Genomic DNA, 14,772 nt, shown 5'->3' on the forward strand with positions numbered 1-14,772 from the left:
ACCTGTAACTCCCGAGTGACTCTTAATGAAATGGCGACAGCCTGTCAGTATAAACTCAACCGGTTCTGTAATGGCTTAGGCATTAGGCACAGTTTTTGCAAGTGCACTAATGAAGCACGGACATTCGTAGCAGCAGCTCACCTGTCTTGCTTCTTTCTCCTGCTGCAGCACGAGGCTAAGTGAGGACAACTCGGCTGTCCCTCGTTGTGCCTTGTCAGGGTGTGCCCATGGGCACAGCCACATTTAAACCGGGAGCCTTCTCCTCCCAGCTCCCCTAAGATGGCTGCGTCTCGGTAAGTCATCCTCTCTGAGCAAAGCAATGTGGAGGAAAGGCCTGTGATAAAGCTCTCGGAAACAGCTGGTCCTGCAAGGTGCGACTGCTGTGGGGTGTAAAGGCACTGAGTCTGTGTCGGCAGGAGAAGCTCCGGCTGAAGAAGGACGGGAGGTGTGGAGGGACTCCCCAGGGGCTGGAAGAGGGGAGTGTCGGCTGTTGCCCGCAGCAAACTCTTGTTGTGTTGTGAGTGCTTGGGATGAGGCTGAGAGCTGCTCTCTCCCCAACTGCGGTAGGTTTGTCGCTCGCAGAGGAGGGGAACAGACCAGCCCCTGCCAAGGCTGTGGTGTCCTGGTGTTACAGGGTGGTCCGGCTGTCCGCGCCGCCTGTTCTGGTCCTTTCCCAGCACCCTGTGCCGGTGTTGTCGAGCTGGTGGCAGTGCTCATCCCACGCCTTTCAGGCTCGTGGTTGTGCTCGGCTGGCTGCCCCTTATTAGGAAGCGGTGCTTTCCGGTCTCCTTTTCCAGCAAGCAGCTTGCGCTGGCGTAAGGCCGTCTGCTTGGCTCTTGTGTCTGTGGTGGCGTATTCATCGTTTGGTGGCTTAATTGTCAGTGCTGCAAAGCTGGTATGAGACAGAACAGGTACAAAGCAGAAGGGTGGCCGCAGGAGACCATACAAGATGAAAATGCCAGGAACCCAGCCCTTTTCCTCAAAGTAGCTCACAATCTACAGCCTGGGTCAATGTGCCCTCCTACTATCCACATACATGTGTAATTCACACTCTCACTTGACACAACATGCTCTTTAAATACCCAGATCATGTTTATGAAAATAAAGACATTTCAATGAAGCAGAAAGATCGGTTGCTACTGGGGATGACATTCAGTCATGCATATTTGTGAAATCATCTCAACTAACTAATTTGTAAGCTTAATTTGAATATGCATGTGAGACTTGCTAGTTTTACAAAGTATAAGCACCACATTTTTGTATAATCATCTGTTCTATATCATCTGTTAAAGGGGAACTATAACACATGACACTTGAAAAGAGAAGTTCTATAGAAAGTGGGAGTGGTACTTACTATCCATATGAATGTCCTGAGATAGAGCATGCAGAAAAAGATCTTTGTTCTCATTTGTTCCAACAAAAAATGTGCACATAAGGAGCCAGGATAATGAAGAAAGCACATCTTGCAATGATTATTTTGTATCACTGAAATTCTACTTTCTTAAAAGGCACCTTGGAGTAAATTAATTATTCTATTTATGCTGAAAAGGAGCAAAGCTAACAACTGTTTTTCTGTTTATAACTATAGCCCCTTCTGCATTGGCAAATAGAAATCCAGAAGGACTTACAGGCTGTGTTGCATTACTGTGTAATCACAATAAAAACCTCATCTGGTATCCTCCCCTACCCCCCTCAAATCTGTTAAAAATCTTAGTTACTGGCAGATATTACAATGGAGTGCACAGGAGTTTTCAATGTGAGAATACCATAAAGGACTAAACACAAGATAACAGCATTTCATAATGGCATTTATGCTACGCACCATTTGCAAGTTAATTTGCTATCAACAGAAAATTACCTTTTCTAGTGCTTTCTAGTCAACTCTCATCTTAAAACTCTTCAGAACTAAATGGGAAAGGTCCATTAGAGTGACAATTGCATTTTTCTTTCCAGTATCTAATCTCCTGCTTTTCCTAAGCTTCGTTCTTCAATATTGCTCATAGTTCTTGCTTTACAACTGTGCAAAGTCTGTTTAATTTGGTCAATAAGAACTTTATGTACTTCTTGACAACAGAATGCATTTGACTAACTTTTATTAACCTGGGTGTTACATATCCCACTGTGCTCCATACACACAGCAACAGCAGATGCAAAGGGTCCAAATTGTAATTCTGACTTTCAGCAACAAAAATTGTAATGTTTGGTCTTTGTTTATTTGCAGCCACACACACACACACACACACAAAATCACTTACAGGCCATGCAATTTACTTCCTCCTTTCAAAAATGTTTAGATGTCTAACATATGTCCAGAGCAATGAGCAGATGGTGCATTTGGTTTAAAGGAAAGAATGGTAAGAAATACAACAAATGCATCAGGCCCAAACAGTGCTCATGAATAAGCACTTGTGGTTGATTTCTGTCAAGTTATTGATGCAGAAACAGGGTTAAAATAAAAATGCTAGCTGGTCTAGTGGCAGATGTGGATTAATCTTTCCAGGACACAGAGTCTTCAGAGACTGGGCAAAATTCAGGAAGAGGAACCAAAACCCATGCTGCTCCACTTGCCATGGGAGGAGCTCATTCCCACAGGAGTGAGCTCTGCCCTGACATGAGGGTGGCCAGTGAGACAGAGTCACATGTCAAGTTGTAAGTAAGTGTGCAAAAACCTTTGTGCATTTACCTGAAGCTGTACGCTTTTTGTCTAGAGCTACCACAGTCCAGCAGCCAGTCTGTGCTCTGAGATGAAGGAGTTCCAGGATGTCTTCCCAACACCATTGCTCTGGCACCCAGGAAAAGCACTTCATTGCTGTGCTTTTATTTCCCTGCTCATCATCTTCCATTTTTAGATGAATGTTTTTGAAGCAGATGACCTTGTTTGTAGTCTTGCACAATAGGATGTTTCTCCCAGCAAGCCATTACTGTAGCTAAAAATAACACTGCCCTTTGACCAGCAGTTGCAGATTTTGGAGGTCTGGAATTCAGAGTTCAGATGACACTTAAAATGAATACATCTCATGCTTTAATTGAAAATGCTACATGGCTGGAAGTAATGCAGCTTTGCCCATATTTTACAAGGAATTGTGTTGGGAGCCCTTATAAACTGCTTTGGAGTTAATCTGGGCCATGATGCACTAATGAACTACACCTTGATTAAAAAATAAAGGCAGAGAGGAACATTCCCTTTCTGTGTAAGCCCAGAAGCAGTTTGATAAAAGCTAGGTATAACCATATTCCATGATAAAGCATGTTTTCAACTGCAAAAAGAAAGTTACTGGCATTCTTTTTAAATACATCAAAGGTTTGTTTTTTTTAACTCTGTGAAGTTTTCTTATCATTGTAACACTTATCTGCTTTAATTGTGATCACAGCCACTGTCCTATGTGCTTTTTTTACCCAGTGATTAATGAGCTGTACCTTAGCTCTGATAACTGCTTCCATGGAAATAAAACCAGTGTAAGCAGTTTAGTGTTTTATTTAACTTTATTCTTTCAATAACAATACTGCTAAATAATCTTTCTGTGTATTTCAAATAAAGTGGGTTATTCACCTGCACTAAGGCAGTTGTGCTTACTCAAATAAGAATTACCAGTGATTAGACAACTTGGGTATGATGAAACAAACATGAGAAAAAGGGCCTTAAAAATTATTTACATCATTCATAAGAATAAAATATACAATTTTTTTTATAAAAAGTATATATTCATGTGTGTTGGAGAATTAGGATTTTACTACTAATTTCCATTTTCCATTTCAGATTCACACCTAAAAATGCTCAAAGTATAAACATCTATAAAACTAGTAAATCTCAAAACATGAGAATCTGTAAATAGTTTTCCCCACTTATTACTGCTGTTAGGAAAGGACAATAACAAACACTTTTTTTTAGTCCATTAAGTTAGAAGTCATTTGGCAAAGCACTTAGGCATATAAACTAACCCAGAAGATGACAGGAACCAGGCTTTGTTAACACTTCAAACACTTCTCATACCAGGGCAAGTTTAAGAAGTGGGGGGAGGAGGGGAGGGTTATTTTAATTACATAGCAACTAGCATTGTAACTACTTTTTCTACAAGTTACCTCAAGAAAGAAGAAAGAAAATGTTCACAATTGTGCCTAAAGTACCAAATAAACAACAAAAGTGCTTACTTTTTTGATCAGCAAACTAACACAATGGCTCCTTGACTGTGCCCCTTCAGGCTGCTGTTTTAACAGCCTCTAAAGCGCTATCTACAAGAAGTTCCCTATTTATCAATACAAATGATAAACACTTGCTTATCAAAATAGTGCAAACAGGAACAAAGAAAAGTGCCATCAACATAAGTAAACTGCGGGGAGGGGGAGGCAGTTGAACATCATGACCTCACACCGTTGCTTCAGAGAAATCAGTAGTACTTTTCTCAGCATGTCAGACCAAACGTATTCCTATTTATTTACTGTATCATACCACCATTACATGGGGAATGGATTTGGTCTTTTACATAACCTCCTTCATAAAAGTAAATGTGCCTGTTCTTTGTATTGTGCATTAGAAAAGGCTAAAGACTGTCTCAAAACGTTAAATCATCAAATCATTAGAGTAATTAATATATATAATTATGTCTTCCCTTTTTCCCTTTATAGCTTGCTTTGGAGTGCATAGAAAAGGCCACAGTGACACATCACATACAAAAATCAAGTTTAAAGTTTTATGTAAAATACCCCAGTACTTTTAGCATTTATGTACACGAGTTTATTCACCATACATTCTTTCTTACTCTTTCCTTAGATATACCTTTATCTTGTTTCTTGGACAGATGACATATTTCACCTATAATGTTAGGCATTTAATCCCAGTATAAATAAGAGTATTAGGGGAAGTAAGTGTCAGGAGGATCTCATTACAGAACAAGGAACACTGTCACTACAACACTCCTGTCCTTGGGTGTCACAGTGTAACAGATCATAAAACAGAGCATGACTTTTCTGTGTTTTGATCTACAAGAAAATCACTGAAGTCTAACTTCAGAGTAGTTTGAAGATGTATAATAGAATGTGGTACATCATTCTCTAAATACTACTCCAAGTGCAAGTTTTTAAAATCTTGTTTAATTAATGCTTAGGTCCAGATACTGATTTTCACCGTAAACATTCCTGCTATTTGTGCTTTCAAAACTTTGTGAAAGGAGCTGTGAAAAGAAATTGAACCATTTACTTAAAGAGCAGTTATATCACAAGATAAAACATAACATTCATGCCTTTGCTTTTATAGGGCTAAGGCTTTTATTATGTCTTGAGTTCTGCTTGTGTTTGCAGTTAGCCCTTAGTGGGTATTTTTGTTAGCTCCACTACCACCTTCAGGGGATAAGAATAGTGATCTGCCATCTTGCCAGTCTCAGGCTTCAAATATTCTATGTTTATTTAACTTACTCCTAAATTGCATGGCTTTAGCACAAGGTATTCCCTATAACTCTTTATTCAAAATGTACATTCTACAGCCTAAGGAAGATTATTCTCTCACCACTATAACATGGTATTTTTTGTCTGTCTTTGTGGGGGGCAAATCACAATATGATCTTCTTCCACTATAACAAGAAAATTTAAGTTTTAGTTGGATGGGAATGAACACTTAGTTGTCTGGTATCTCCCTTCTCCCCTGCTATATCAAAATTTATAACTGCTTATTACAAAAGTTGCTTCTACAGGGTAACCCAATGCTAGCAGCAAAACCTTTACAGCATATCAAAATGGTACATCATTTGGCATGAAGTTATTGGTGGGTAATTGTACAAACTTACAGAATTCATGTAGCAATTTTAAGTACATTTGTTAAGGTGATGTTGCATGAAGTACTGTTGGCATTAATTATCCATTAAAATGCTTTCCAGGAAAGAGAGAAAATAGTAAATTAAAAAATATCACAGAACTCTAGAAACCTTGCACCTTAAATGGCTGAGGCCAAATGTAAATAATTACCATGGACTTGCGTAAAAATTGCACTTGTATAAAAGAACAAAATTTAGCCCCCATTAATAACCTTCTTATTACTTTTCCAAAATGAAGTAATAAAACATCAAGTAGTTAATTCCTTATGACTTCACATAGTGAAGTTCATGCTAAATTGCCCAGAAGGAACAGTTTCTCAATAGCTATCCTTTGTCAACACATCATCAGTTTCATCATCGTTCATCCCTCTTTGATAGCGTACTGAAGAGAAGGCACTCCAGTGAAGACGCTTCTTTTTATAGAGATACCATACTAATCCAACAATCAAGACTAAGATAATTAGCAGGGCAAATGCTACAGCCACACCAGTATGATTAGAACCTGTAACAGAACAAACCACAAATAGTTATTCTTTAAGACTTTTGGTAAGAATATTTTGTCATGGGGTTGATGCTTAGGTAGCTATATGCTAAACTTCAACTAAATGCATGCAGTATAAGGCAAACTGCTTCATCATATTAATAGTCTTCACTTCATCACATGGGAAGTTAGGTTCCCATCTGAATCAGCATCTATTAGCTTATTTTTGATCATTCTGTTGTTAATTTCCTAACCATTCTTAGGTTGGAAGGGACCTCTGGAGGTCAAAAAAACCTACTAGTAAATGCTGCACTCATTTCAAGGTTTGCATATGTCAGAAATCTAATGAGATCCTGGACTGTCTTGGAATGGAAGAGAATGATGCTTCCCTTGGACTGAAAAGATCTTGTTGATATCTTCCTTAGTGGCATGAAGTTAAATCTATTCCTGCATTTCAACTTCAATGAAAATGTATACAAAATGAGAAAGATTCTGTTGCTTCTCAGGAACTTGCTTGCTTAATGCTCAGGTAGCTGCTTTCTTTCCTGTACAGAGCAGAGTATGAGGAAGTAACATGAGGCCTGAGTCTTCTGGAGCTGTGGGGCACCATTTTCAGAAGCCTCATCAAGACTGAAAACAATCTGCAGTACCTGCTTACTCAGCATCTCTTAACAAGCAGAAGTCATTCTGTTCCCACCTACACACTCACCCATGAGAGATGCCCTGTGGTAAGAAGCAATAGCAGCTACTCTATGCTCTCTTCTCAGTGGAAATTTCAGTTCTCTCCCTTACCCTTTAGGTGGATAGTGGGAGCCAGGCGAAGTAAATTCCTACAGAATTTGTCCCTGAATGCAATTTTATGGCAAAACAGCAAACAGAAGGCTCTTGCTTAGGCAGAGGTACTTGGTGTGAATTGCACTTTCATTATTTCAACACAGACTTTCCCCACCAAAAAAAAAAGAATATCCTGACTATAGTCACTACAAAATTAAGTCTCTGCTAAAATCAATGCTTCCGTACCTAGAGGAGCTTTACAAACCACTCTGCTTTGACTACGACTGCAGTCAACTTTGGACCATGTGCCAGTTGTGGACAGGATAACACTGCATTTTTCATTGACTGCTGCAGTTTTATTTTCCCAGTTGACATAATTAACTGATGAACCATCGAGCCAGTTCAGGGACTGATCTGTTGGGGAAAAAAGATTGCTTAGTTTAGATCACCAAAACATGCTGTGATGTTACACAGTATCATTCACTATCTATTGATTTCTTTACATTGCTAAAAGAAACAGGGCTTACTATCTATCCTGTATATTAAAAGCAATAAATATGAACACATCACTTTTAGCCACACCTCTTCTCCAAACCTTTAGCATTTGATGCATTTGCAGTTTAACCATTAGGCACCAATTACAGTGTTGGGGAAAACAAATTTCAGTGACTCCTGATTATCTTAAGTGTGCAATAGGAAGAGACTTAAGCTGCAATGAAGTCCAAAGGGCTTTATAATGCTAAATGAGGGTTTCCAACCTCAGGCAGAAGTTACTGTAGGCTATCAACACTACAAAACTGTACTCTTATTTGAGGATTTATGTATTTTTATTTACCAGATGAAACACTCATGCTCATACATGGTTGCTACTTCTTACCCTTAGAGCTCTGAGCCAGGCCAAGCCATACATTCTTGGTGATGAGATCATTTTCCTTTATGTGTGTGCTCACAAATGCATTTTCTTCAGCATCCACTATAGTCAGAAGGGTTGCTGAAGGATCTAAGGGGAAGAGGAAACTAACTGGTCAGAACTGCAACTTCAGAGATTTTTCATGGTGCTTATACATTGAGTTTTCTGTGGGAACAATTACTACAGGAAAAGATTTGCTGATCTGGGCTTGGAAAATTAGCTTGAAGTAATCTGCAGAATAAAGACATCCCATTCCCTAAAATACAGCATATTATACAAGACTGCTTCAGATGACTGGTTATTCAAGCAGGTCATACAAAACAAAATGGGAGTAAACTTACTGCAGCTGTGGACTACCACATACATGGAAGATATCAAAAGATAGGCCACGTTCAGAATTAGTAGCCTGGTCCAAGTAATAAGCTCTTTCCAAAAAATTGAACAAAAGCTCAGCATTTTGCTGAGTCAAGTTAATTTCTAAATCAATCCCTCTTTGTGCCTCAGGTTTTTATATACAGGGTTATAGCAATTAAGGAATAAGAGGGAGGAAAGGCTATACTGGAGACAGGCTCAGGGTGTACCCTTTCTTTACATGTATATGCAAATATAAGCCAGAAGCTTAATTTAGAGAAAGATCACTTTTTCTTTCAGCTACCAGGCCAGGTAGGACTCAACAGAAAACTGCATCCAAGATTGGGACTACTTGCACCTTTTCTTTTTCATCCTACATAGTGAGTTCAACTTCATGTCATAAGATAATTCAATGAAAGTTATGACAGTCACTAGCTTCCAAGCTAAGAAAGTGATTAAAAATTCTGTACACAAGACTGCTTAACATCATCTTCAGCAATACAATTCCCCACATAGCTTATCAAAAAGAGAGAAAATCTTTTAATTTGACATAAAATTAAGTTTGTTAGTGACATCTGCCTTAATAATATCTATAAAGTACACACTTTGAAGCATTTGATAGGTTAGCAAGCTCCCTATTAGCAAGCAGCTAATGCAAGGATATAGTAAGAAAACACTGCTAACAGCACTAACTTAATTTATAATAATGTTAATTGTATGCAAATAAAATTGTTTCCTCCAAACTGTAAGCCTTACATTTCTGAATCCTCTATCAATGGCTATCTGCATTTTACTTGCGGTTATCTGTGTGCCAAACAATCTGTCAGCACATTGCAGCATTTTATCAAGAACCTTTATCAGATGCTCAAAGATAAAGCTTGCTATTACTTTTCTTAAACTAAAGCAGCATAAAAGCTGAAGAGCTGAAGTATAACCAGTGTAGGTTTTTTGGTTGTTGGGTTTTATTTCTTTTGAAATGGTGAACTAATTATAAGTTGTAATGTGGTAAAGAGTCTAAACATACTCAGTTTCTGGCAGACTTTCTTAGCATCTTCCATGTTATATACTGAAAAATTGTAGAACGCCATATCAAATGCATAACAATGATCCTTATACTGTATCCACTTTAGGGTACCACTGATCTGCGGGCATCCCGGGGCTCTGCTCACTTGCTTTGGCTGTAACTGTCTCTCTGCAAAGACAAAGAAATTGACGTTATTTCTTCTGCAGGAGTTTGTGCATAGTCTCTTCGTAGTAACAGGACAGTAAGTATTAACAAGGACTACTTCTGCTACCAACAACCATGAGTCAATTAACTTACATTCCTTCTTCATGTGTCATACATGAATTTATTTGAAAACGAGCATAAGACAAGTCCCAAAGGCTTGGGAACCATTTTTTTTTCTTGCCTTTTAGGGGGTTTTCAAGTTTGCTGTATGTGTTTAAGGATTTTTATTCAGAAAAAGATACATACAGTTTGATATTCATATCAACAGGTGATCAAAAAACGACCAGGATTGTTTTAGATTTTCACCACTGGAATGGAAAGAGTTAATCTCCCTTAAGTATTATGAAGTGTTTTATTGTTCCTAATAGACAACTCTTCTTAAAGAGGGAATCATGTGTAGTATTTCAGCCTTCATTTCTACTTCTAAATACAACATGTAAAGATAGAATACATAAGACAACTACACAAAACATTAAAAATAACGCTTACTGTTTGGAGGGCTATAGCAAATGGCACCTTCAGCAACATTTGTACATTCTGTACGGTTCCAAGATCCTTTAGTATCCAAGAGAACGCAGTTCTCGGTAGTATTTGAATTTTCTAATTCCCAAGGATAGTAGTCGAAGTCGCTTCCATCTGACCATTCAAAATTAGCTTTACTTCCCTAATTAAAGAAAAAACCCACAACTTTTAAACCACAGCATGTGGTTCTGGTTTAAATCTTATCAGTCATTAGTAAGTCATATAGCAGTATTTATCCCTTGTAGAGTGATAAATTAAAATGCAGGTGGCCTCATTTTCTAAATCCATACTAAATAAATGCACAACATTGTTTGTGTTTTCCAATCAGTTCTTAACATAGAAATCCTGATTATTCGTGGGAACTGAGAAAGCGTGGCATATTTGTAAGTTTAAACCTGCAATTTGCCTTGTTTTATCCTACAGGGGACATTTTACTTCATTTCATCCTGCTGTTTCATTTAAGCAGTCTGCCTTCCTTGCTATGAACATTATTAGATATACTGTAAACTGCTAAACTGTCAAGATGGCCTCAGTGAGTACGGCTCGGCAGCTCGGGAATGTTTTGCAGCAATATCTCCTCCTTCAGAGACACTGCTGGAAACCCAGGACAACAAAGAGTCAGTTGTGAGAAGTGGAGGGACCCATTCAGACCAAAGGACAGGCAGAGGTAGCAAAGCCATGCATAGAAATCACACATCTCTGCAGAGGGGTATTCCTCCCAATTAACTACCATGATTAGGTCTGGCGAATAGTGTGGGGAGCAGGGTCGGGGACACGTGCTTTTGGCTCCAAGGATAAGCAGACAGAGGAAGAGGAAGATCTGCAGCTGCTTCTTGCAATGACTCCTGGGAGAAGGGACACCTAACTTGCTAGAGAGCCAGCAGTTCCTGAACTGCCTTGGAGAGACAGTCCTGACCTGGACTAATCAGGCTCCACACAGCCTTGTCTGAGTGTATTTGCTAGTGGAATCTGATCCTACAGAGGGCCACAAAATCTGGAGCCTCTAAAGGTACTGTTGCAAACTGCACGTCCTTTTGCTCTAAGGAATTATGTGGGACCATTGGATTATTTTAAAACATCAAGGATTTGGAAAAATATCTGTGGCTACATACACTAAAATTAATACACTTCAACATATGTTACACAGGGTTGAAAAAGTAGGTAATTTACTACATGGAATAGAGATTCCAAGAAACTGGAAAAAAGCATCAGAAATTATTTCATATCCTGAGCAGAAAATTATTTACAAGCTCTGTTACTGATGTCGCCAACAGTATATACTTACATCATGAATTGACAGCCCAAGCCACAGAGGATAGCCATCCTGCTTGACAATATCTTCTAGAAATAACTGTTGTGATTCACTGTGTACACTTGCTAAATCATTCCTATTTTGTTTGCATTCTCTCAATGCCCCATACCATGTTAACTTTTTCTGAAGGATCCTGTATGTTCTGTTTCCGTGTGGAATAGACTCAGGCAATGGAGGCTTGAGCTGTTGGGGTCCTGTTTCAAAGAGTAAGATGACAAGTTATGTATACTTCATTCACATTACTAGGAACATACAGAAAGCATTAAAATCCATCTATATCAATGCAACTCAAGCATTAAAGTGTTCAGTACAAGCCACTTACTTGATATAAGTTATCTTTCACTACTTTGAACACTGTAAGCAGTTGATGGAGGAGTACAGCAAACACATTCCTCCTGCCCAGAACATTACAGCAGTGATGCATGGACTGACTATATAACCCCAGAAGCCCATGACAGCTGTGCCTTATGTTTCACTGGGAGCAAAACCAAAGCCTTATGTAGCGGGTACTGCAGAACTAGCACTGAAATTATGACCCTTATCCAACACTCCAATACTACACAGAAATCTTCTCTGCTACTTACCCCTTTCAATTTTACAGGCTAGTATACTGTACACGTTATAGTGATGAGCATGCCAACTTTGAGAATAATTGTAAATATCCCAAAATCCATCAAGATTTACACCAGCAAAAAAACTGTTCTTCTTTATGTTAGGTCTTCCCAGCCTCCAGTTATTGTAAGTCAGATGAGTTTCATCATACCACTTGAGAACTTTATCTGTGGAAAACATAGCATATTTATCAAAACATTGGCATTATGTGTACAAATACCATTTAACTTCGAATATATTAATGACATTAACAGATATTCACTTTGGAAAAAAAGGCAGTGATACTCTAAGTTACTGTAAATCAGTTCCATATACAATGCTAAATATGTTAGCATTACTCATCCAGGCCCTTTTAAGTAAGTCCTGCTTTCCAGGGAAATCAAATCTAGACTAAACAGAACATACTGCATCTAATTATCACTCAAACAGAAAGCATGTCCAGTTATTTTCTTCTGGAAGATAAATATAAAGCATTATTATAGGTTTGCATTCAGTTTGACTTTAGTTGTACACTGAAACATGCAAGAAACATACACTTAATGCTGCAAACTTTGTCTCCAATCCAGTTATTAAGAAAAAAAAACTTAAATCTTACCACTGTCATCATAAATCACACCCAACCAGACCCACATAGCCAGACCGCTGAATGAATGAAGCTGCTCAGTAACAAAGTTATTCTCTTCTTCATCTCGAATGCTCAGAACAAATGCTTCTGGGTCTGTTAAAAATTTTTTTTAAATTACTTTCTTACAAATTCACCTTCCAGTTAGAAAAGTAATTAAATATTTTTTTCTAGTATTGTTAATAATTATTACAGCTAGGTCAACAATGTGTAACAGCTAGACCTTTACAACATAATAACTAAATGAACAGTGCAAAAACAATTTTAAAAGGTATTAAGAGTCCTTCCCCTGGTTTTGTGGATAAGTGAAAGACATCAGCTCCAGAGATAGTTGTGGGTCCTACTGTCACTTCAAAGTGTATGTAGTAAAAATTCTCTGCATAGAACATAAAAATATCAGCAATCTTTCAGGATTTTCTTGAACTGCCTAGTGGAGAAACAGTATTAAGAAAAAGACTGAATTGAAATCAATTCATGAAAAATAAGAACAGTTTCTGGAAAGACCTATGTCTAAGTGCCACAAGCAATGGTTTAATACTAGAGGGAAGCTGTTACTAAGCTTAGACTTTGTTCAGGATGGACAGGAAAAGCCTATGTGCTTTTCTGAATTGGACTATTCTGTCTGTTTTGTTCAGCCAGGTGTTCCACACAGCAAGGGGTGTTGAAAAAAACCCCATGAAGTAAATGTGAGTGTAAAGCTAGAATGTTGCCAAGGGGATAACAATTACCCAACCTATTTAAAATTTGTATATTATAAAGAGAAAAAACTCCCAACCTTCCAATTTTTCAGAGATCTCAGACTTCAGTAGTTCTTACCCATCTCTCTCTCTCTCAAACTCTCCTACCCGTGCTCTGGCACTTTTTATCAGAGTACTGCAAGGGCAAACAGCATTAGCCAGTGCAACACTAACGCACATTTCCAAATGCTACAACCTTTTCTCAACACTCACTTTGCTGTCATTTTAAGACGGTGACTCAGATCTAAAACTCATCTCCCTCAAGCTGATATTAGTCCATAAATACCTGTAATATGACAAAGTACTTACTCATTTTCTTGCATAAATGATGAGCTTCTTGAGACTTCAGTTCTCTCCATCTATTTTTTGTTATCATAAAAGTGTAACAATTGTTTCTAAATGATATCCAGGGTGTATTTTTAATCTTATGTGGGCACTTAACTTGTGTAACTTGTTCTTTTTCAATCTTCTCTAAGGAAATGAAAGATGACATTCAGGACATGACTTATTAATAACAACACTTAACCTGACATACCACAAACCACTTAAAACATGCAAGACAAATTAAGTGCCATCCTCTAAATGTGTAATACAGTGTTGCTTTCAGTTTCCTCATGACAGTGATTTTTTTAAAGTAACAAACCCAGCAGTAAGCATTATCAAAGAATACAGATGCTTACAACTTTTTGCAATTGTTATGTTACATAGGTTTAAGAATACAATCCCTACATAAAAGTGCGAAGTGTGGGCCAATAACTAATAGCTCTTATTGCCTCTTCTATGAAGGCAGATCACCATAACAAATAAGCTACTTCATAGCTGGCAACACATCTTAGTTCTGTGGCTTTATCTAACACTTGAGGAGTGAGAAGGACTCTTCCTGCAGTTGCTTAGATTGCAAGCACAAAATAGTTAAGGATGTCATAATGCCAAGTATACACTTTACTGTGACTCAGTATGTAAAACAGTGGCTTAACTGTGTCCCCTCACGGAAAAAAAACAAAACAAATTATAATGGTCTCATAGGGAAGAAATCTGCGATGATCTCTCAGAAAGATCTTTTTTGTTTTTCAGAAAAGGGCCGTGCTACATATGTATAGCCCCACAAAAGGCACCCTGCTATATCCCTACCTGTCTTGCTATAATTGGCATATATTTAGAAGGGTTTTGTGAACTGCAGATTACTTTAATTTACACCTTTCAATTCAGTGTCTACCTGCTATCTTTCTTCTCCATGTAGTCATGTACTTTCTCCCTGTATAGACTTCCCTGTCTGAAGAGATTTCAGGAGGTCCCAATATTAAGATGTAAATAGCACAGAGGTAGCTGAATCTTCTTCCACATGCAAGTGGGAGAAATTAGTATGCAACAACCTTACAGAAACAGTGCAAAGGTAGAATCAGGTGGCAGTATGAAGGG

At 38.2% G+C, this 14,772-nt stretch overlaps 1 protein-coding gene across 1 annotated transcript in view; it reads right to left on the minus strand.

Moving 5' to 3' along the window:
* Positions 1–3,464: 3,464 nt before the first annotated feature.
* The window catches only part of LY75 (lymphocyte antigen 75), a 47,576-nt gene continuing 36,268 nt past the window's right edge, over positions 3,465–14,772 (minus strand). The window contains exons 27-35 of the mRNA XM_069781218.1: positions 13,663–13,824; positions 12,590–12,712; positions 11,967–12,161; positions 11,356–11,576; positions 10,038–10,212; positions 9,345–9,512; positions 7,937–8,059; positions 7,306–7,473; positions 3,465–6,306 (exon numbers count right to left, since the gene is read on the minus strand). Of these exons, the coding sequence (XP_069637319.1) occupies positions 6,122–6,306; positions 7,306–7,473; positions 7,937–8,059; positions 9,345–9,512; positions 10,038–10,212; positions 11,356–11,576; positions 11,967–12,161; positions 12,590–12,712; positions 13,663–13,824 (1,520 nt within the window). The 3' untranslated portion in view covers positions 3,465–6,121. The remainder of the gene's footprint in view (positions 6,307–7,305; positions 7,474–7,936; positions 8,060–9,344; positions 9,513–10,037; positions 10,213–11,355; positions 11,577–11,966; positions 12,162–12,589; positions 12,713–13,662; positions 13,825–14,772) is intronic.

Source organism: Haliaeetus albicilla, chromosome 4 (assembly GCF_947461875.1).
Source record: "Haliaeetus albicilla chromosome 4, bHalAlb1.1, whole genome shotgun sequence".
Classification (NCBI taxonomy): Eukaryota; Metazoa; Chordata; class Aves; order Accipitriformes; family Accipitridae; genus Haliaeetus; species Haliaeetus albicilla.